The 23,148-nt window shown below is 31.8% G+C and overlaps 1 protein-coding gene and 1 long non-coding RNA gene across 2 annotated transcripts; one reads left to right on the top strand and one right to left on the bottom strand.

Moving 5' to 3' along the window:
• Positions 1–2,500: 2,500 nt before the first annotated feature.
• Positions 2,501–13,069, top strand: LOC145955671 (uncharacterized). The gene is made up of 2 exons (XR_014432321.1): positions 2,501–5,866; positions 6,763–13,069. It is a non-coding gene; the product is annotated as an uncharacterized LOC145955671 (long non-coding RNA).
• Positions 13,070–21,417: 8,348 nt separating this feature from the next.
• Positions 21,418–22,542, bottom strand: LOC145956140 (F-box/kelch-repeat protein At3g23880-like). Its single transcript, XM_083071702.1, has one exon. The coding sequence runs from the start codon at positions 22,540–22,542 to the stop codon at positions 21,418–21,420; it is 1,125 nt and encodes a 374-aa protein (XP_082927828.1).
• Positions 22,543–23,148: the final 606 nt, after the last annotated feature.

Below are 23,148 nucleotides of genomic sequence, written 5' to 3' on the forward strand. Positions count from 1 at the left end.
AGTTGTATTTTGTATCTTGTAATCAATTCATATTGCTGAGCTAATACTTCTAACTTGGATATTAAAGTTCACAAGGTTTGAATCTAATACCTATGATGTGTTATATTTGTTTTCGTATGATTCTGAGTACTTAAGGTATATGCATATGGCTTGTATTGTGTAAAACATAGCTTGGTTTGTTTTCGATAATGCCAAAGGGGGAGAAAGGTTGTTGTGTGCATATGGTTGTTTTTTTGCAGGTATTGTTCTTGTGTGTGTATGTTTTTGCAGGTTTGGTATGTTGAAATTAAAAGCACAATGGTAGAAGCCTAGCTTGGATTGTCATGATTTGAGTAATGGTTTTTCATCATCAAAAAGAGAGTGATTGTTGAGCTTAGGGGAGCCTGAACTTGATGAAGAATCAAGATTATCTCTGAAGCTTAAAAAAGTTTTGATGATCACAAAATGTGTGTCAAGGACAACAAAAAACAACAAACAACTTAGAAGACAAAAACAAAGTCAAAGAAAATGATATGTAATAAGGATTAGTATATAAATTGTTTTGAATGAGTTTATATGTTGTGTGTGCTTTGCGCATAAGCTAAATCTATATCTAAGCTAAGTAGAGAGTGTATGATGATGAATTAAAGGGACTAAAAATATATTTCGAGACTTGAAACGAAGTTTTGAAGACTAACTCAAAATAATTGATTATTCCAGCAACAGGAAAAATGGAATGCCTTGCTGCAATAATCGATTATTTGTTAAATAATCGATTATCTCAGAAATGACTCTCTGGAATAATCGATTATCCAGCAAAATAATCGATTATATTGTTCTTGGCTGGTTTCCAGAAAACTTGAAGAACAAAATAATCGATTATTATTTAAAATAATCGACTATCTGGTTCTGAAACTTTTATAAATAGTTTGAACTTTTTGAAACATAAGAACAGAGTTAGAATTGATAATCAAATTTAGAAAAGCATTTTTGTGGAGTCTGTGTGACAATCTTGGAGAGTTTTCTTTGTGAATCCAAGAAGAAAAACGTTTATGAAAAACATTGAAAAGGATCGTCATCATCACATTCTTGAAAGGGGAAGATTAAGATTTGCTTCTGAATTCTGGGTGAATTCGTTCCTTAATTCTTTGTGAATACTTGTAAAATCTTGAGAAGGGTTTCTCAAGTGGTAAGGATTCTTGTAGTGGGTTTCTACAAGGGGTGCTTTCATGGGGTCAAGAAAGTAGTTATCTTTAGTGTTGAAGTATATGCATGTGTGGTATGCTTGTAAACCTTCTTCATTGAGATAGTGGAACAAATCTTGATCAGGTGCTGATTGAGGACTGGATGTAGGTCACATGTGGAGTGGATGAACCAGGATAAAAGACTTGTGCAATCTTCTTCTACCTTTATCTTTTACTTTGAGTAATGTCTTGATTGTACATTAAAGAAGATAATTCTTGATTAGCATGTGTGTGCGAATATTGGTGGGTTTAAACTGAATTAAAGCATTACATTTGAACCTCATTATTTTGTATTCAAGAAGACATATAGAATTCATTCTTCTATAACAAAGTCTTTAAAGAAACTTCATTGAAAATTCAGTCTTAGAAAAGTTTAAGTGATATAAAGATCTAAAATACTCTAAAAATTTTTAAAAGGTCATAGAATCCAATTCACCCAGCCCTCTTGGATTGTTCCATTCTTTTCTAACAACCACAGGAGAAGTAACTAGGAGAATCGACATGAAGCATTCACACGAAGTCAAAGGTTCAGAAGGTACACTTTTCCATCCTCACCCATCTAGCCAAAGGAAGCAATGTGGAAGCCCCTACATGAAGAAGTAAAGAATAGATCCGGATAAATTCTTTACGTCTTTATGTGCCTTTTGAAAAACAACATCTATCCATACAAAAGACAAGTAAAGAGGGGTAGTTGTAGATACTAGATTTCGTCCAGGCTAAGAAGACCAAGGGCAGTAGACTACCAAAGCAACAGGCCATTCCAAATAGAAAAATTAGGCTAAATCCCTAATTGGCAATGGCTTGTTCCCAATTCAATTTTGAAAAAATGTCTAAATTGATGGAGAAGAAGGAAAGATACAAAGAGGCAAAGGGAAATATTTGGAGTGCCATAAAAGAGATCTCAAATTTGGATGATCGAACTCGCTACATGGCAGCTAATTTGCTTGATACTAATACAAAGAAAGTTTTTCTTTATGATGTCAATAGAAGAGTGCTCAAATTAGATAAAGTACAAGCTAGGATGAAAAATATTGTTTTGGTGTTATTTTGGTTGTGCTTGATTGAAGTATTTTCTTCATAGTTTGGTTGTGTATGAACACGTGTTGGATTTGTCAAACTATGTTGTTTTGGTGTTATTTTGGTTGCACTTGATTAAAGTGTTTGCTTGATATTTTGGTTGTGTGTGAACACATTTTGGAATGATTGAACTATTTTGTTTTTGTGTTATTTTGGTCGTACTTAATTAAAATATTTTAGCATATGTAATGGCAGTTCATGCATTAATTCATGTGATGATTTAGTTTCTAGTTATCATATGTAATGAACAAATTGAGCGTCCAATAAATTGACAACGAATTACTAACATGGAAAATGACTATATACACTGAGTATTAAACGATGATCTTGTAATATTTTGACAAGTTTATAAGATGTATCCAGATGTGTTTTGATAGTTATGTGCAATTCTTAGAGAAAAAACACCTTTAGAGGATACACGATATATTTGTGTTGAAGAAATGCTTATATCATTGCTACAAATTGTTGGTTAGAATACTCAATATTGTGTAATTTGTAACATATTTGGCCAATCACAATTTGCTACAAGTGAAAATTTTCACAAGATTTTGAACGCTTTGAATATGATAGCACCTACATTGATGGCTAAACCAGGATCAATTGTGCCAGCTAAAATTAGAGAAAGCACAAGGTTCTTCCCTTTCTTCAAGGAATGTATTAATTATCTTAAAATAAAAATTATAATTAAATTTGACACTATTATACTTATATTTTTCATATAATGAAGTGTTATATATGCTAAATTTTAGGATTGCATTGGAGCTATTGATAGGACATATATTCCAACAAAGGTGAGAGGTGAGATGTAAGTAGTTATCGTAATCGTCATGGAAATATATCACAAAGTGTATTAGCCCCTTGTAATTTTGATTTGGAGTTCATGTACGTTCTTAGTGGGTGGGAGGGTTTAGCTCATGATTCTGAGCTACTAAATGATGTTATAACAAGGAGGAATGGACTTAAAGTGACTCAAGGTAAATGCTTATTCTTTAAATAACAATAATAATAATAATAATAATAATAACTATTATTATTATTATGCTAATATTATATATATTTCATATATAATTAGGTAAATATTTCTTGGTGGATTGTTGATTTCCTAATTGACGCCAATTTTTAGCTCTATTTCGAGGTGTGAAATATCATCTACAAAATTTTGCAAGTCAGGTTAATGATCCTAAAAATGATAAAGAATTGTTCAATCTTCATCGTGGGTCTTTAAGGAATGTGATCAACAAAATATTTGGTACTTTTAAATCAAGGTTCACAATTTTTAAGTCAACACCTCCATTTTTATTTAAGACACAAATAGAACTTGTGTTAGCATGTACAACACTACATAACTTTCTTCATAAAGAATGTTGTTCTCATGAATTTTCAATTGAATTGGTGAACTAACCTTCATCTTTAATATTAATGGTTAATGAAAGTCATAATTTTAAGCCTATTATTCAAACGTAGGAGCAAGAGCGAGAATACGTTAATGCTTGCAAGACTAGTATAGCTATAAATATGTGAGTGAATGTTATTTAGGAGGACATAATATTTTGGAGAATTATTATTATTATTATTATTATTTATCCAAACATTGTTGTTTTCCATTAATTTTGTCTTTGACTCCTTTTAAATTTGAATATATGAAAAAAATCTTGAACTCTTATCGTATGTCAAAAATCCATGAAATTCTACAAAGTCCACAAGGTTCCACATAATCCATTAAAATACTGACTTAAAAGTATTGTAGAATCCATTAAAATCATGACTTAAAAGTCTTGTAGATCCATTAAAATCCTAATTTAAAGTTTATCAAAATCCTGCAAAGTCTTCAAAGTCATGAAAATTCTACAAAGTCTTTTAAAATCTTTAGGACTTTTTTCAACTAAAAAAGTCCTATAAAACCTATTAGGCAATAATAAATTTCGTAGAATACCCCCTAATGATCATTGAAATGTTGATGAAAAAAATTATATTGTTAATCAATCATGAATGATCATATAATAAAAAAATTATTAATTAATATAATAATTACTTTTAAAACATTACACACACAATGTTATAAAAGCTAACTTAAACCAATAAATTGGACCAATCTCAATTTGTTGAATAAAAGTTTTTATAAAATAAAATCAATGTAAAGAAAATTTATTTATTTACTCAATAATCTAACAAGGTTATAAGTGAATCAATATGTTGATTTTTTTAACTATGGTGTATATATATATTAAAATAATTAATTATAAATTTACGTTATAAATACGATTTTTTTTATCATATATAACTTAATGTTATTCAATTAATGATTCACTAATTCAACCCAAATGCATTGAAATCATTGTAAGAATAGCTTGAATGGAGTAGAACATAGCATGACTATCTAGTTTCTTAATAAATGAAGGTAAAACAGGAAAATGTAGAAATAAAGAATAACTCAAGTCTTGAATTTCTTAGAGTGTTCTCAATGACACGTTACTTGATTGTAATAAACTTTTTTGGAGACATGAGAATCACAATACCTTTGACCAAAACACTGGCTCAAGAGAAAACAATAATCCATGGAGTTTGAGTGGGTTAGAAAGGATTTGTGTTATTGGCAAAACCTTAGACCATAAGATATTCTCAATGTAACATCTCAGTTTTCAACATGATTATTATTATTATTATTATTATTATTATTATTATTATGTGGTATTTGGTCATAATTTGGTGGTTATATTTTACTTCAATTATAGATAATTCACACTCCATTTATGCTTAAAAAGATATGTGTTGTTGGATCTAATTAGATAGTTGTGAAATTTTTTAAGAACCATTTCTCGCTGGGCTGACTGACTAGTCTCAGTGTCCGAGGCATAACTTGGGCTGTGATGGTCCAAATGATGCAAAATTGGTGTCAATGGAAATCTAAGAGAAAAACGCACAACTTTTACTGAAATAGCTATTTTCAAATTCGGTCGTATAGAAGGTCAAAATTGGAATTTTATTGATACAATTGTTTCTCGCTGGGCTGATTGGCAAGTCTCGGTTTTTGGGGTATAACTTGGTCGGTGGTTGTTCAAATGATACAAACTTGGTGGCTATGGAAAGATAAGAGAAAATCCTACAACTTTCATGAAGGAAATATTTTCAGATTCGGCTGTCTATAAGGTCCAAATCAGTAGCCAAAGTCGGTGCGGAAAAGAACATGGCACCAACTCCATTAATTCACACCAACTCCATTAATTCATCCCACCAACTTCTATAATTCATTCCACTAATTCATTCCACTTAGTTTTGTCTATCTTTTTCTCCATTATTTTACATTTTTTTAATGTGTTTTGGAGGCTATAAATAGGCCTTCACTTCTCCATTGCAAACCATCCCAAGAAACACTTCTCATTCTCATCCTCTCTTCTCTCATACTCTCTTCTTTCCCTCTTCTTCTCTTTGAAGACCAAGGGAAATCTAGAGGAGAAGGTTCTGTCCTAGTTTTAACTCCGGCCCCTATTTTAGACGGAAGGAGCCTTGGGGAGGCAGCTGTGCTATAGTCTCAGTTTCTGCCCGAGTTTCAATTCAGGTTTATCCAAGTAAGGGTGGCATTTATAAAATTAATCTAGTATGGGTAGTACTTATAAGACTTAATCTAGTATACATGAGCATGATAGGAGTAGTATAACTTTTAATATGCTATTTTGTTTGTATGAAGGTTGTTATTTATTTAAATTGATGGTTGTTATTTATTCAAGTTGGTGGTTGTTTTGGATATTTAATTTGGCATGGTTATGATTATATTTATATATATAATTATGAAGTATGCTATGTGTATGTGGTTTGGAAAAGTAAATAGGACTGAGAGGAGTAAGGTTATGGATGAGAGGTCTCTTGGTGAGATCAGGGATATAATCTTTGGAGAAAATATGGTATTTCGGAATCCCATTGTGAGGATTTCCAATTTGGAATTTTTCCAAGGATTATATAGTAAACCACTTCAGATGTTAGGTGGATTCTGAAGTACTCCTCTAAGTATCTATTTGCTACCGGTATGGGTCTGGGTCGAGTCATACCGATGGATGAGGTGACCCCACCAGGGTTACGTGACGACGTAATCCAACTTTATACTTTCCATGAGAGGTTAGGCGTGACACATGGGTTGCTGACATGTTTCACCGTATCAACACTTGGTTTGGATAGGTGTTGAGGCCAACATTTGGTTTGGATGTGTTGGTTACATCATGGATTATACGGTGGTGTGACTTTGCTTTGGATGTGGATTATGTATATATATATGGTATGAATTGTATACTTTGGTTATGGATTTCTTTAATTAATATGTATGCATTGGCATGGATGTGTATACATTATATTGGTTGGTTTGAATAAATAATTGTTAAAATGATATTTATACTATGGTTGGTTTTATACGTGCTAACCCTTATGTTTCCATGTGGTGGAACTGTGATGATCTCACTATGTGGGGGAGCAGATCAGGTGTGAAGCCATAGGATAGCAAGGAGTCTTCTGGGTAGCTGCTTTGAGAAGTGGCTAGGCTTAGAGCTTGACCAGCACCTAGGGTGTTTCTGTTAATGGTTAATGTTAATATATTTTGGATGACTGTATGATTTTACTGAGAATGACTAATATACTTATGTTTGCTATTATGAAAACAATTTTTACACTCTAGCGTAGCTGGCTTTTGCTCTATTTTTTTTATTATTATAAATGCTCTTTTATTTTGGTTGGTTATTGATGTGATGACCTAAGGTGGGTCGTTACAATTTTGGTATCAGAGCTGGTTAAGTCTCTTTAGGATTTGTGGGGAATGGTCTTGTTATGTTTCCGTTGTATGGAAACGAATTTTGAAAGGAACTTCATGAGTAACTCATGAGTTTCTTAATCTTGATTAGAAATTTCTTATGAGTTTCGTGTAAACTCATAAAGTTCTTTGACCTTTTTAGGATGACTGGTAGGGGAAATCATTCTAATTCTTCTTCAAGCATGGATGGGCGGCAAATTGCTCGAGCTATGGAGCTAATTGTTGCTACTATTGGATAATAGAATACTTTATGGTGAGCTTAGGTACCAATAGTATGAATAAAGCCTTGATAATCAACTAGAAATTATTGACACCTTAGATTTAGGTGAGACATTGATTTGGCAAGAGTTTACAATTAATGGAATTTAGGAATCTATAGTAGTAGTGATTGAATCCAAAGAGGTTGTATCTGAGAATTGAAGTTTTGATGGGAGATTGGAACGTTCCTTGAGTGTTGGTGCTTGCATGATAACTTTTATGGTTGAGGTAGTATGTGAATTTTATTTTGTGAGCTGTTTTGGTTTAGGATTGTAATGAAAAGCTTGAATATGAGTTTAAGGTGGAAAGGAGTGAGTTTGGAATGATTAAGGTATGTTAGTACACTAATGCTGTATGATATGGGGATTATTTTTGTTGAAATTTTGTTGTGCCAGTATGAGTATCATATTGATAGAATCTGATTTTGTGGTCTTTATGAGAATTATGGCTTTAGATACTATCTTTCTAATGGAACTGGAATCAGGTAAAAAGCAGGTCTAGAACTCTAGTTATGACTGCTTTGGTGATCAGAAGTCTAGTTGTTAGAGCTGAATATACTTGAAGTGATTGTTGAAATTTTAGTTAGGAAGGTGATCTTTTTGAAATCTTAAGAGTTGTAGCTTATTCATTTAGCTTTCATTTAAGACAGGTTTGAAATCATTTGGATGAGTATAACTCTATAGATATATACTGTCATGATAGGCATAACAAGGATAAAATAGATTTGGTGATGTTTTGAGGTTTGGTCATTGAAAGGTTGATTAAAATGATATGCTTGGTTCATGGTGATCAATTCATATATGCTTAGGGATAGTATATGTGAAGGAAGTATTCTAATATGAATTGATATGCAAGTATGTGACCTTATGGATCAATTAGTGGATATTTGTGTGTTAATGAAAGGTTTTGATCTTAGGATGTGATACCATCATATTAGAGTTAAGTGTGAAGATATATCCAAGATAAACTTAGGCTAGATTATCTAAGTATGACTCTGATTGTATTAGGTGCGTGTTTTAGGCCATGTAATTTCTTGTGAAGGTTTAACATAGAGCTACCTAAGGTAGAAGTTGTAGTGAGAGATACCTAATTCAATTAGTAAAATTAAGAGTTTTCTTAGGATAATTTATAGGAGATTTATTAAGTAAATTTCTAAGATAGCAGTTTGAGGTTTAGGCTACTCTCATCTCACTCGCCTCTACTACAGGAATCACTTTGCTTTCTTTTCCTATAGCTACTAAGATAGATTCGGGAAGAGTGTTGATGCATGAAGGAAAGATAGTAGCTTGTGATTCTAGGCAATTGAAAATTCATGAGAGGAATTACCTTACCCATGACCTTGAGTTAGCAATTTTAATTAAGATTTGGAGACACTACATATATGATTCTAAGCTAGAGGTTTTTAGCGATCATAAGAATTTTAAATATCTATTGACAAGAAGAGATAATTGGAATTTTTAAGGACTAGGATTTTGATCTTAATTGTCATTTGGGCAAAGCTAGTATGGTGGTTGATACTTTGAGTAGAAGACCTCTAGATATATCTTCCCTTATGGTTAGAGAGATAGATCTTTTGGTTTGGTCTAAAGATTTAAGTTTGGCTTATGAGGTTACCCTTAGTAGTATGAGACTAGGTATGACTAAAGTAACAAGTGAATTATTGAAGGAAATTGGAGAAGCATAATTAGTTGATTCATTTTGAAAACAAGACAAGAGGATATAGGACAAGGTAGTGGATAAGAGCTGCCTTCGGTATAGATGAGGTGGTAAGACTTGGAGATTGATTCTGTGTAAAACTTACGCTTAGGCACATGATTTTTGGAGAGGGTCGTAGAAATGAAAATATTATTCTGGCAGATACCTTGAGTAGGATGATCTTTCGCCTACCACATTTGATGATTTAAGGGTTGGATTTGACTAAAGAACTTAGAGACTTAAGCGTGATGTGTGAGCTCACCCTTAGGAGCATTGAATTTAGTATGTTGAAAGTAACTAATGAATTAATGGACGAGATTAGAGAAGCCTAGGAGTTAAATTCTTTCTTAGTGAACCAAGTGGAGAGGATTAGTAGGGGTGGGTATAAATAGCCCTTTACGAGTGGAAATTGATGATGTTTTGAGGTTCAATAATAGGATCTATGGCCTAGTAATCTTGAATTTAGGAAGATGATCTTAAAGGGAGGACACAAGTGTTCTCTTAGTATCCATTGAGGAGCTACTAAGGTGTATCAAAGTCGTGCAGTGGAAGCATGGTGGCCTTAAGTGTAGAAAGGAATAGAGGATGGTGTGTACTCATATTTAGTATAGTATAAGTCTGAGACAGAACATTAGGTGCCTTTTAGGACTTTTGTAGCCTTTAGATGTTCCTATTTGGAAATGAGATAATGTGTATAAAGTTTGTTGTGGGTTTTCCTAGGAGGTTTAGGAAGAATCTTGAACAAGATATGGATGGGGTTTTAAGGTACAAAGGCAGAATTTGTATTCCACAAGATGGAGAGTTGAAGAAGTTGATACTTGAGGGAGGTCATAAAAGCAAGTTGAGTGTACATCCGGGTATGACAAAAATGTATCAAGATTTGAAGAAAATGTTTTGGTGGAATGGAATGAAAAAGGAGATAGCTGAGTATGTTGCATCTTACATTGTGTGTCAGAAAGCTAAAGTGGAACATCAAAAACCAGGAGGTTTGTTACAAATAATGGAGATCCCTGAATGGAAATGGGATAGTATAACCATGGATTTTGTTGTTGGATTACCAAAGTCTGCTAAGAATTGTGATTCTATTTGGGTGATCATGGATAGATTAACTAAGTGTGCTCATTTCCTTCCGGTGAATATAAAGTGGTCCTTAGAAAGGTTAACTCAAGTGTATATTAAGGAGATTGTTAGATTACATGGTGTGCCCTCCAGTATCATCTCTGATAGGGATCCTCGTTTTACATCTTGATTTTGGCAGAGTTTGCATCAGGCGTTAGGGACTAAGTTGAGACTCAGTTCTGCTTATCACCCACAGACTGATGGGCAGTCTGAGAGGACTATCCAATCTTTGGAGGACTTGTTGAGGGCTTGTATTTTGGATCATCTAGGGAGTTGGGAAGAAATGTTGCCTTTGGTCGAGTTCACTTATAAAAACAATTTTCACGCATGTATAGGAATGGCACCATTTGAGACTCTATATGTGAGGAAATGTAGAACACCTTTGTGTTGGTTTAAAGAGGGAGAACATGTATTTTTGAGGGTGACTCCTACCACAGGTGTGGGAAGAGCTATTAAAACTAAGAAGTTGAATCCTAAGTTTATTGGGACCGTATCAAATTCTCAAGAGGATTGGAGCAGTGGCATATCAGATTGCATTACCTCCATTCCTATATAATTTGCATGATGTGTTTCATGTTTCACAACTGAGAAAGTATATTCACGATCCGAGTCATGTCTTGGAATCAGAGGCAGTGCAAGTGAAGGAGAATTTAACTTTTGAGAAACAACCAGTTTCAGTGGCAGACAAGAGAGTTAAGAAGTTGCGAGGTAAATCTATCAATTTGGTGAAGGTTATTTGGGATGCAGACACTAATGAAGCCACTTGGGAGTTGGAAGACAATATGAAGGATCAATACCCATATCTCTTTTGAGTAAGTGAATTTTCGGGGACGAAAATTTTTATTGTTGGGGAGAATTGTAACATCTCAGTTTTCAACATGATTATTATTATTATTATTATTATTATTATTATTATTATTATTATTATTATGTGGTATTTGGTCATAATTTGGTGGTTATATTTTACTTCAATTATAGATAATTCACACTCCATTTATGCTTAGAAAGATATGTGTTGTTGGATCTAATTAGATAGTTGTGAAATTTTTTAAGAACCATTTCTCGCTGGGCTGACTGACTAGTCTCAGTGTCCGAGGCATAACTTGGGCTGTGATGGTCCAAATGATGCAAAATTGGTGTCAATGGAAATCTAAGAGAAAAACGCACAACTTTTACTGAAATAGCTATTTTCAAATTCGGTCGTATAGAAGGTCAAAATTGGAATTTTATTGATACAATTGTTTCTCGCTGGGCTGATTGGCAAGTCTCGGTTTTTGGGGTATAACTTGGTCGGTGGTTGTTCAAATGATACAAACTTGGTGGCTATGGAAAGATAAGAGAAAATCCTACAACTTTCATGAAGGAAATATTTTCAGATTCGGCTGTCTATAAGGTCCAAATCAGTAGCCAAAGTCGGTGCGGAAAAGAACATGGCACCAACTCCATTAATTCACACCAACTCCATTAATTCATCCCACCAACTTCTATAATTCATTCCACTAATTCATTCCACTTAGTTTTGTCTATCTTTTTCTCCATTATTTTACATTTTTTTAATGTGTTTTGGAGGCTATAAATAGGCCTTCACTTCTCCATTGCAAACCATCCCAAGAAACACTTCTCATTCTCATCCTCTCTTCTCTCATACTCTCTTCTTTCCCTCTTCTTCTCTTTGAAGACCAAGGGAAATCTAGAGGAGAAGGTTCTGTCCTAGTTTTAACTCCGGCCCCTATTTTAGACGGAAGGAGCCTTGGGGAGGCAGCTGTGCTATAGTCTCAGTTTCTGCCCGAGTTTCAATTCAGGTTTATCCAAGTAAGGGTGGCATTTATAAAATTAATCTAGTATGGGTAGTACTTATAAGACTTAATCTAGTATACATGAGCATGATAGGAGTAGTATAACTTTTAATATGCTATTTTGTTTGTATGAAGGTTGTTATTTATTTAAATTGATGGTTGTTATTTATTCAAGTTGGTGGTTGTTTTGGATATTTAATTTGGCATGGTTATGATTATATTTATATATATAATTATGAAGTATGCTATGTGTATGTGGTTTGGAAAAGTAAATAGGACTGAGAGGAGTAAGGTTATGGATGAGAGGTCTCTTGGTGAGATCAGGGATATAATCTTTGGAGAAAATATGGTATTTCGGAATCCCATTGTGAGGATTTCCAATTTGGAATTTTTCCAAGGATTATATAGTAAACCACTTCAGATGTTAGGTGGATTCTGAAGTACTCCTCTAAGTATCTATTTGCTACCGGTATGGGTCTGGGTCGAGTCATACCGATGGATGAGGTGACCCCACCAGGGTTACGTGACGACGTAATCCAACTGTATACTTTCCATGAGAGGTTAGGCGTGACACATGGGTTGCTGACATGTTTCACCGTATCAACACTTGGTTTGGATAGGTGTTGAGGCCAACATTTGGTTTGGATGTGTTGGTTACATCATGGATTATACGGTGGTGTGACTTTGCTTTGGATGTGGATTATGTATATATATATGGTATGAATTGTATACTTTGGTTATGGATTTCTTTAATTAATATGTATGCATTGGCATGGATGTGTATACATTATATTGGTTGGTTTGAATAAATAATTGTTAAAATGATATTTATACTATGGTTGGTTTTATACGTGCTAACCCTTATGTTTCCATGTGGTGGAACTGTGATGATCTCACTATGTGGGGGAGCAGATCAGGTGTGAAGCCATAGGATAGCAAGGAGTCTTCTGGGTAGCTGCTTTGAGAAGTGGCTAGGCTTAGAGCTTGACCAGCACCTAGGGTGTTTCTGTTAATGGTTAATGTTAATATATTTTGGATGACTGTATGATTTTACTGAGAATGACTAATATACTTATGTTTGCTATTATGAAAACAATTTTTACACTCTAGCGTAGCTGGCTTTTGCTCTATTTTTTTTATTATTATAAATGCTCTTTTATTTTGGTTGGTTATTGATGTGATGACCTAAGGTGGGTCGTTACACTCAAGGCCAACAACTATAGTTCCAACTAGGTAACCACAAGGAGGCCAATGCTTTCTTGCATGATTCAGCTCCACAGATACCACATGGGACAGATGAAAACTTGTTCAAGTGTAGAAATCAATGACTATATAATGATAATCCAACAAAACTCTCGATGGTAGAACTATTGAAATTTTAAGACTTGGATCAGAACTAGTAAAAGATTTTCACATGTGATGAATAAATAAGATGGATTGGAAATCATTGCAACATATATGATGTTAATAGAAGTCATGTTATTTCGATTTAGTGGTAAGCAACTTCTAACGACATTGTGACTTTTTGCACATCGAGAAAAAGGGGAAGGTTGGCCACATTCTAGTGATGGTCTTAGTTAGATGCTAAAATTTTAAAGGTGGCGAAATTAGTAATCTTTTTTTACTATACTCCCTTTGAATCATTTATATTTGAAAGTAAAAAATAAAAAGTAAAAAAATTGATTTTAATAGAAGAATGCCCTTAGCTCATTTTCTGTTATTAGATGTTCAAGGAAAGTACTAAAGCCTTTCTTAGACTTCAACAGGGGCAATGCAATTAAAACGAGATTACACATATCAAACATAATAAGATTAACACAATTTTGGTATTTTATAAGTAAATTATAGAGCAAATGATATTACTATTAAGTATAGAATTAAAATAAATGTTTTTTTTTTACTTTTGTATTTTGTTTAAAAATGTTTTAAGACCGATCTATGAATAAAATATTTGAGAGAAAATCAAATTTATTTTTGGAAGACAAACATTTTTTTTCAATGATCATTATAAACATAAATTAAATTAAATTCATTCAATCCATAAACATTCAACCATTAGCAAATAGTAATAGCCAATAAAATCATCCAACTATCTAGTTCATACATTAAATGGAAAGGTTCAGAAACCACTTACATAATTTAACGTAAATTCATATAAGCAAAGCAAAGCACATGGGGGGAGTTTAAATCCAATATGGCAAAAACAAACTTGGAATGTATTCAAGGAAGGAACGTAAATCATCTACTTCAAAATGATTTACTCTATTATCTTTCTTATTGTAGACAATGTAATAGTAATATTCTTGGTTTTTCAACAATAGGACATCTTCATCTTCAGACATGCACAAAGGTGTGCACAATTCTTTTTCATGAATAGGTTCATGAATTTGAAGATGCTCATAACTTATATTTAACAATTGAGTCCAAGATTTATCAACTCCATATTCCCTCATTAGCCAAACAACAAAATAGGTTTTCATGTGATCATAATAAAGACACAAATAATCCTGTAGAACCTTAAGATTAGGCTCAGTATCAACATGACTAGGCATCGACATATATGTTCATGTGTCATTCTTCATATCAAAAGATAAAATTTCCATTTGATCGATGGTACCAATTTCGCCTTGATGACGGGAACACAACTTAGGATGATCTACCAACCAATTAATAGTGCCGCTCACAAACTCTCCAATCATTTCATGTCCCATAATGGGATAATTAGACAAAGTTAAAATCTTTTTCCAACAATTGTCACCTAAGTTGTAGGATATCACCTCCATTTGTTGTGCTTCAGTATTCATAAGGACTACCACCACCTTGAAAATATTACTTTGATCATTGTAACCAAACCCAAACTTTTGATTCAACACATCAAATTTATCATTGTTTTCATAAATACGGAAACGTGGTGATTCTTCAAACATAAGCTTAGCGGCCCGGTTCCAAAGTTGAACCCAGAATTCAAGATATTATTTATAAGGAAAATCAAAATAGAGTATACAAACCAACCCTTTACAGACCATTAAGACATTATATGTTTCTAATATTTAACGTTCAGGTTTGATAACAGAGGATGGGTCCTCTAACAAGCAATGTAAAGAGGACGATGGGACACCATATCTGGATTCTATGAAGACATGAGTGTTTCTTCAAGATCTTTGATAATGCAATTTAACAAATGTAGGAGTAAACATGAGGGAATTCCAAGACTTAGAGACACAGCTGAATCGCATTAGAGCTTTTACTGGAATCCATGATAGAATTTCCATTATAAGTTCCTCAGCAAGTACAAGAGCAGCAAACATTTGATTTTAGTGAACACACAAATATGAATCTTGAGGGAGACTTAAAATGGTCGGGTTGAGTGCTCTATGTTTCACATTCCCTCCCTTGGAAAATGGTGGTTAAATAATGTTACCATTGTTATTTAAAGCAAAAATTCATTGAAAGACATGTTCTTTTGGTGAGGAAAAATAGGAAAACCAATTGAATTAAAAGAATGTAAGAAAATAGAAAAACAAATATGAGATAATAGAAATTTTGTATACATGTATGAATAACACCATACAATAACTACAAAAAGTAATTTCAACTATGATAAAGATTAATATGTAATATCAAATTAAAAGTAGTTAATTAATATCAAAATTATTTGGATGATTAATTTTTTTATTGATTATTTACACAAATTATTAATAGATGAATTTGTAATAATATATAATTTAATATTTATATTTTTTGGGTAGATATTTAATGTTATATAAAAATAATAGTAATAATTGTTTAATTTTTACTTGGAAAATTGTTAAGAAAATTTTATGTATTTGTTAATAAATTTTTTTAACTTATTGATTTAATTAATTAAGTTAAATTACAAATCATTAATTAGGTACAATCAATCTTGTCAAAATTAATATATATATATATAATTTATTTATTTAATATTGGAAAATTATATAAAAAATATTTTTTTAATAAAAATTTACTTATTAATTAATGCAAAAAATTAAATATATCACCAAGTTAAATAATTTAATTACCAACATGTCATTCGACTGAATGGTACTAAACTCGTTTAGTTTAAATCCTGCAAATAGAGAAACACGTAGTTAGCAGAGAATATTCTATTAAAAGTGGTTACTCATTTTTTTTAATATGAAAATTGGTCATTGAAAAAGCCAAATAATACTCCATATCAATAACATTTATAAAAAATCAAATAATTTATTTGATTGATCAAAGTTAACTTATTGGTTATGAGTGAGAGTGTATTTGGGAAACATATTTCAATGTATTAATTTGGAATGATTGACATTGAATAGTGTAAATAATTGATATATTAGATGGGATTTGTATTAATGGATTAAGTTAGTGATGATTGTCAATTCTTATTAATTTTCGTAATTTGACACATTTTTACACTTTGTTCTTGTGTAAGCCATATATGGAGCTCCTAACATTAGATTCAAACATTCTTGATGTCTTTAGAAAGATAAGAGAGATTACTACAACTTCTTTGTATGGAGCAAAGGCCAGTCCAAATGTTAAGTGAATCAAAAATGTATTGCAATATTGCAATCTTACACAATATTTTTTTTATTATTTTTAGAATATAATGTTAGGACTTATTTAGTGATGTATTTATTTGATTTAGTGAGTTGGGCCTTTAATTACTTTAATTTGACTGATTTGTGTACTCCATTAATAAGTGTAACCCATGTAAACTTGATATCATATACCTCATTTTTCACAAATTGAGTTTTCTCTCTTAGAAGTCTCAAAATTTTTTCTTTCTCTCTCATTTCTTTTTCTTTGCCTGAATTTTATTCTTTGTTCTTCTCAACATGAATTTGTATAGCATCTTAATCAAGATGTTTGACTAATTTCGTTTTACTGGTTCAAGGATTCAATAATTGAAATAAAATTTTTTTTATCCCAATTTCAATTTTCTTTTTTCGTTTTTGCATGTGAAAGTCTTAAAAATCCCAACTGCATTTACATTTTTGGTGAAATTTCATAGAATGTGATTGCATTCTTTCTTTCTTTGTTTGAATTAATTTTTAAACGATCAAATTCAGATTATTTTTTGTAATCGCAATGATTGTCTTCTTGAGTTAGAACTTTTTTATTTGAATTTAATTTTATTCTATAATTTTCATACATTTTAGCATTGCATTTAAACTGTTTGATAAAAATCCCCTTGCTAATTTGCCTTATGAAATTCGTGTTCAAGGATTTGTGTCTCTAGATTCTAACTTAGGGTTCCCTATATTAAGGGGAAACTAGTTTGATTTGATAGCATCTCAATAATGCTTATCAATGACAACCTCTGTTAAAGTTACTATGTATGTATATCTATGTGTGTCTGTATATTATATAATATATATATATATATGTATAAAACATATGGAATGAGACTATGTCTTATTATGAGAGTGATAAGTGTGTATGTTAATTAAAGAATATATTTTTCTTGACACTTATTTGGTTAGGTTTAAAAGAAAAAAAATTATTTTTAACCCCAAAAATATTTTGAAAGTCAAAAGGATGTGTAAATTGGTTAGTTGTTGAAGAGTTGATAATTTTAGGACTAATGAACCTCAATTTCTTAAAATGGGAGTCATTGCCAACATTTGACTCAGCTAAATTAGTAATGGCTATGAAAAATTGAATCAGATAGTAAAAGTGTTCTACCAAATTGAAATGACTGATCGAATTTTATGACATCCTCTATCGCACATGCATAATAAACAGATAAATATAATAGTAATTTTCTTAATAGACTAAAACTCAAGGTAGAAGTATTACATTATAAGAAACTCAACATCAAACAAACTAAATCCAAAAGTAATTATAAGAAATTAAAATGTGGTACTAAAGAAATTTCAACTAATAAGTCTAAACTCCTAATGCAAATACTACAAGAAATGGCTCCCTAAATATTGCTCTAATGTCACATTTGTTAAGTCAAAAGATGATGTTGGATCCTTCAAGTTTTATTGTTAACAAATGAAATATTTTCTTCTAAATAAAATGAATTATTTGCAAAATATTCCATATCAAAGAAAGCGTAAAATATATATTGTCTGTAAGATGAAAAAAATCAGACAAAATACACAGTTTGTCTTATTATGCATTAATTGTAATATTTCAAATGAAACCAGCAATAAATTTCATCAAATGATTTATTCCTTAATAGATCAAACAAGAAAGAAATTTTGGAACCTTCAATATCTTTTAAAGAATGAAAAGTTGAATTATTTGTTAGAAGGCAAAAGAAAAATCCTGGATATCACAGAAAGGACTTTACACTAACTTTAACTACTCTCCAGTGACATTTCTGTTGCCATGCCCATTTTAAAAGTAAATGATGATAAATAGTCTACTAGATCATATAAGAGATACACACCTTACTAAAAGGCATTTTAGCAATGATAATCTCTAGGATCAGTAGAGAAGAAAGTAAAGTCGAAAAAACTCAAAAAGTAATATTGTGTCCAACTCAAATTGTCACAATGGTCATCTTCTTTAAAACTATTATAAAAGGATTAAGTCTTCAAGAAAGACACAATAATCATAAAGAAAATAAAAAGACATACAGAGTAAAAACTCACTACAAAAAAACACTTGTTATAAATTTTGTATATATTTCTTTGTAGGATACTTGTGCTTTCATTAATGATTACACCATATCTAGAAGAGACAACACAGTATTGCAATCATCTATTACATTTTTTATATGGGTTGAGCCTGGAGAGACTTGCTTGAAAGAATATGTAGTGTTGAGTCTGAAGAGACTTGATTAAAAGAATACTTGGTGTTAAGCTTGGAGAGGCTCATTGTTCAAAGAATACTTGGATAGTTGCTTGAAGAGATGTAGACACCAGATTTTGTTTGGGCTACCAATGTTAAGGAGAAAGGGATACAAGGATGACACGAGCAGCCCTTGAGGATCCAATAAAGCATCAAAATGAACCGAAACAACATCAAAGGGCCTAGAAACTTGAAAAATAGGTTTTATGCGTGGAATAGTCGTTCCCAAACTAGAACAGGCCATTCTAAACCATAAAAATGGTTTAAAACCCTAGTTGGAAATGGTTTGTTACCAAACTAGAACAGGTCATTCCAAGCCACAAAAATGGCCTAAAACCTTAGTTGGGAATGACCCGTTCCCAAACCAAAACAACCCAGTCCAAACCTAAAATTATTTGGAATCGCCTGTTCCAAAATCTAGAACAACCATTATGTGCATTTGACTTCCTATAAACGCGTGTCCGATGCACATTTTCCCACACACCTGAAACTACCTAGCTCCCCTCTTTCTATGTAAATCTCTGAGCGACAGTGAGGCTTTTGTAGAGTGAAAGATTGCCAAAACGCGCCTCCATATGTATTTGGGAAGATTTTTATTATAAAAAGCTTGCTTCAGAGGTTCAAAATTTCTTCTCTTTTATTTATTATTTTATCCATTCTTTTATTTATTATTTTGTTTATTATTTTATTTATTATCTTATTGATTGTTTTATTTCTTGTTTTTATTTATTATTTTAATATGAAATAAATAAATAAATAGGCATGTAAATAATACATTTTTATCCTGTAAATAACATGTAATATAAATTATCATGAGCATAATAAAAAGGGGTAAATATTTAATTGTTTATTATTATGTTATGGGGTAACCCTAGTTGGAAATGGACCGTTCTATTTTTAGAATATGCCATTTCAAATATGGCAGTATTGCGTTAAATACAACCCCAGAACTGGCCATTCTGGTTTGAGAACAGGCCGTTCTAGTTTGAGAACGGGCCGTTCTGGATGTGAAATTTTACACATGACGAAGAGTCCAGAATGGGCCATTCCGGATTTAAAACGGGTCATTCCGGAAACTCTTGATGCCTATAAATAGTCTATATTGAGTATTGAGTATGATTCCTCTTTTTAGTCTCATAGTCTCTATTGTACATACATTGTATAGTTTGATTTCTAGTACCTTGTATATAGTAGATACTTGTATAGGTGTATTTTGCCTTTGTATTTGTGAGACGCTTTCTTTCTTTTATTTTAGGTTATCCTTTATGAATTTAGGGTATGTTACTTGGAGACTTTTGCTCCATTTGACCTTGTATTAAGGGTCATTCATTTTTTTATTTTTCAGTAGTAAAAGTGGGGTGACAAACAGCAAGGCGTGTAGGTGCAACTAGTAATTGGTCCAGAATTTGGCCTAGGCCAAATTTTACATATTGGGCTTGTTTTACTCCATATTTTCCAAGGAATTGATTTAGCTAGGTCTCACCATCATATGGTGAACCTAACTAAACTAACTCCAAGTTTTTGGATTAGATTAAATATAGAAAGAAGCAAGTGGGCCGCCTAGCTTGGTTCCTTGGCCGGATTGCTTAGTTTCTCTTGCACACATGGGAAGCTTGTGCTACAAGCTTCTAACTTAGCTATTGGCAAAACCTTAGACCATAAGATATTCTCAAGGCCAACAACTATAGTTCCAACTAGGTAACCACAAGGAGGCCAATGCTTTCTTGCATGATTCAGCTCCACAGATACCACATGGGACAGATGAAAGTTTTTCAAGTGTAGAAATCAATGACTATATAATGATAATCCAACAAAACTCTCGATGGTAGACCTATTGAAACTTTAAGACTTGGATCAGAACTATTAAAAGATTTTCACATGTGATGAATAGATGGATTGGAAATCATTGCAACATATATGATGTTAATAGAAGTCATGTTATATCGATTTAGTGGTAAGCAACTTCTAACAACATTGTGACTTTTCGCACATCGAGAAAAAGGGGAAGGTTGGCCACATTCTAGTGATGGTCTTAGTTAGGTGCTAAAATTTTAAAGGTGGCGAAATTAGTAATCTTGTTTTTCTATACTCCCTTTGAATCATTTATATTTGGAAGTAAAAACTAAAAAGTAAAAAAATTGATTTTAATAGAAGAATATCCTTAGCTCATTTTCTGTTATTAGATGTTCAAGGAAAGTACTAAAGCCTTTCCTAGACTTCAACAGGGGCAATGCAATTAAAATGGGATTACATTTATCAAACATAATAAGATTAACATAATTTTGGTATTTTATAAGTAAATTATAGAGCAAATGATATTACTATTAAGTATAGAATTAAAATAAATGTTTTTTTTTACTTTTGTATTTTGTTTAAAAATGTTCAAAGACCGATCTATTAATAAAATATTTGAGAGAAAATCAATTTTATTTTTGGAAGACAAACATTTTTTTTCTTCAGATCATTATAAACATAAAGTAAATTAAATTCATTCAATCCATAAACATTCAACCATTAGCAAATAGTAATAGCCAATAAAATCATCCAACTATCTTGTTCGTACATTAAATGGAAAGGTTCAGAAACCACTTACATAATTTAACATAAATTCATATAAGCAAAGCAAAGCACCTGGGGGAGTTTAAATCCAATATGGCAAAAACAAACTTGGAATGTATTCAAGGAAGGAATGTAAATCATCTTCTTCAAAATGATTTACTCTATTATCTTTCTTATTGTAGATAATGTAATAGTAATATTCTTGGTTTTTCAACAATAGGACATCTTCATCTTCAGACATGCACAAAGGTGTGCACAATTCTTTTTCATGAATAGGTTCATGAATTTGAAGATGCTCATAACTTATATTCAACAATTGAGTCCAAGATTTATCAACTCCATATTCCCTCATTAGCCAAACAACAAAATAGGTTTTCATGTGATCATAATAAAGACACAAATAATCCTGTAGAACTCTAAGATTAGGCTCAGTATCAACATGACTAGGCATCGACATATATGTGCATGTCTCATTCTTCATATCAAAAGATAAAATTTCCATTTGATCGATGGTACCAGTTTCGCCTTGATGATGGGAACACAACTTAGGATGATCTACCAACCAATTAATAGTGCCACTCACAAACTCTCCAATCATTTTATGTCCCGTAATGGGATAATTAGACAAAGTTAAAATCTTTTTCCAACAATTGTCACCTAAGTTGTAAGATATCACCTCCATTTGTTGTGCTTCAGTATTCATAAGGACTACCACCACCTTGAAAATATCACTTTGATCATTGTAACCAAACCCAAACTTTTTATTCAACACATCAAATTTATCATTGTTTTCATAAATACGGAAACGTGGTGATTCTTCAAACATAAGCTTAGCGGCCGGGTTCCAAAGTTGAACCCAGAATTCAAGATATTGTTTATAAGGAAAATCAAAATAGAGTATACAAACCAACCCTTTGCAGACCATTAAGACATTATATGTTTCTAATATTTCACGTCCAGGTTTGATAACAGAGGATGGGTCCTCTAACAAGCAATTTAAAGAGCATGATGAGACACCATAGCTGGATTCTATGAAGACATGAGTGTTTCTTGAAGATCTTTGATAATGCAATTTAACAAATGTAGGAGTAAACATGAGGGAATTCCAAGACTTAGAGACACAGCTGAATGGCATTAGAGCTTTTACTGGAATCCATGATAGAATTTCCATTATAAGTTCCTCAGGAAGTACAAGAGTAGCAAACATTTGATTTTAGTGAACACACAAATTTGAATCTTGAGGGAGACTTAAAAGGGTCGGGATTGAGTGCTCTATGTTTCACGTTCCCTCCCTTGGAAAATGGTGGTTAAATAATGTTACCATTGTTATTTAAAGCAAAAATTCATTGAAAGACATGTTCTTTTGGTGAGGAAAAATTGGGAAACCAATTGAATTAAAAGAATGTAAGAAAATAGAAAAAAAAAATATGAGATAATAGAAATTTTGTAGACATGTATGAATAACACCATACAATAACTACAAAAAGTAATTTCAACTATGATAAAGATTAATATGTAATATTAAATTAAAAGTAGTTAATTAATATCAAAATTATTTGGATGATTAATTTTTTTTATTGATTATTTACACAAATTATTAATAGATTAATTTGTAATAATATATAATTTAATATTTATATTTTTTGGGTAGATATTTAATGTTATATAAAAATAATAGTAATAATGGTTTAATATTTTTACTTGGAAAATTGTTAAGAAAATTTTATGTATTTGTTAATAAATTTTTTTAACTTATTGATTTAATTAATTAAGTTAAATTACAAATCATTAATTAGGTACTATCAATCTTGTC

This window comes from Cajanus cajan, chromosome 3 (assembly GCF_000230855.2).
Source record: "Cajanus cajan strain Asha chromosome 3, NIPB_CcT2T_4, whole genome shotgun sequence".
Lineage (NCBI taxonomy): Eukaryota > Viridiplantae > Streptophyta > Magnoliopsida > Fabales > Fabaceae > Cajanus > Cajanus cajan.

Coding starts and splice junctions, on each gene's coding strand:
- LOC145956140 (XM_083071702.1), bottom strand. CDS start 22,542: ATGTTTGCTACTCTTGTACTTCCTGAGGAACTTATAATGGAAATTCTA.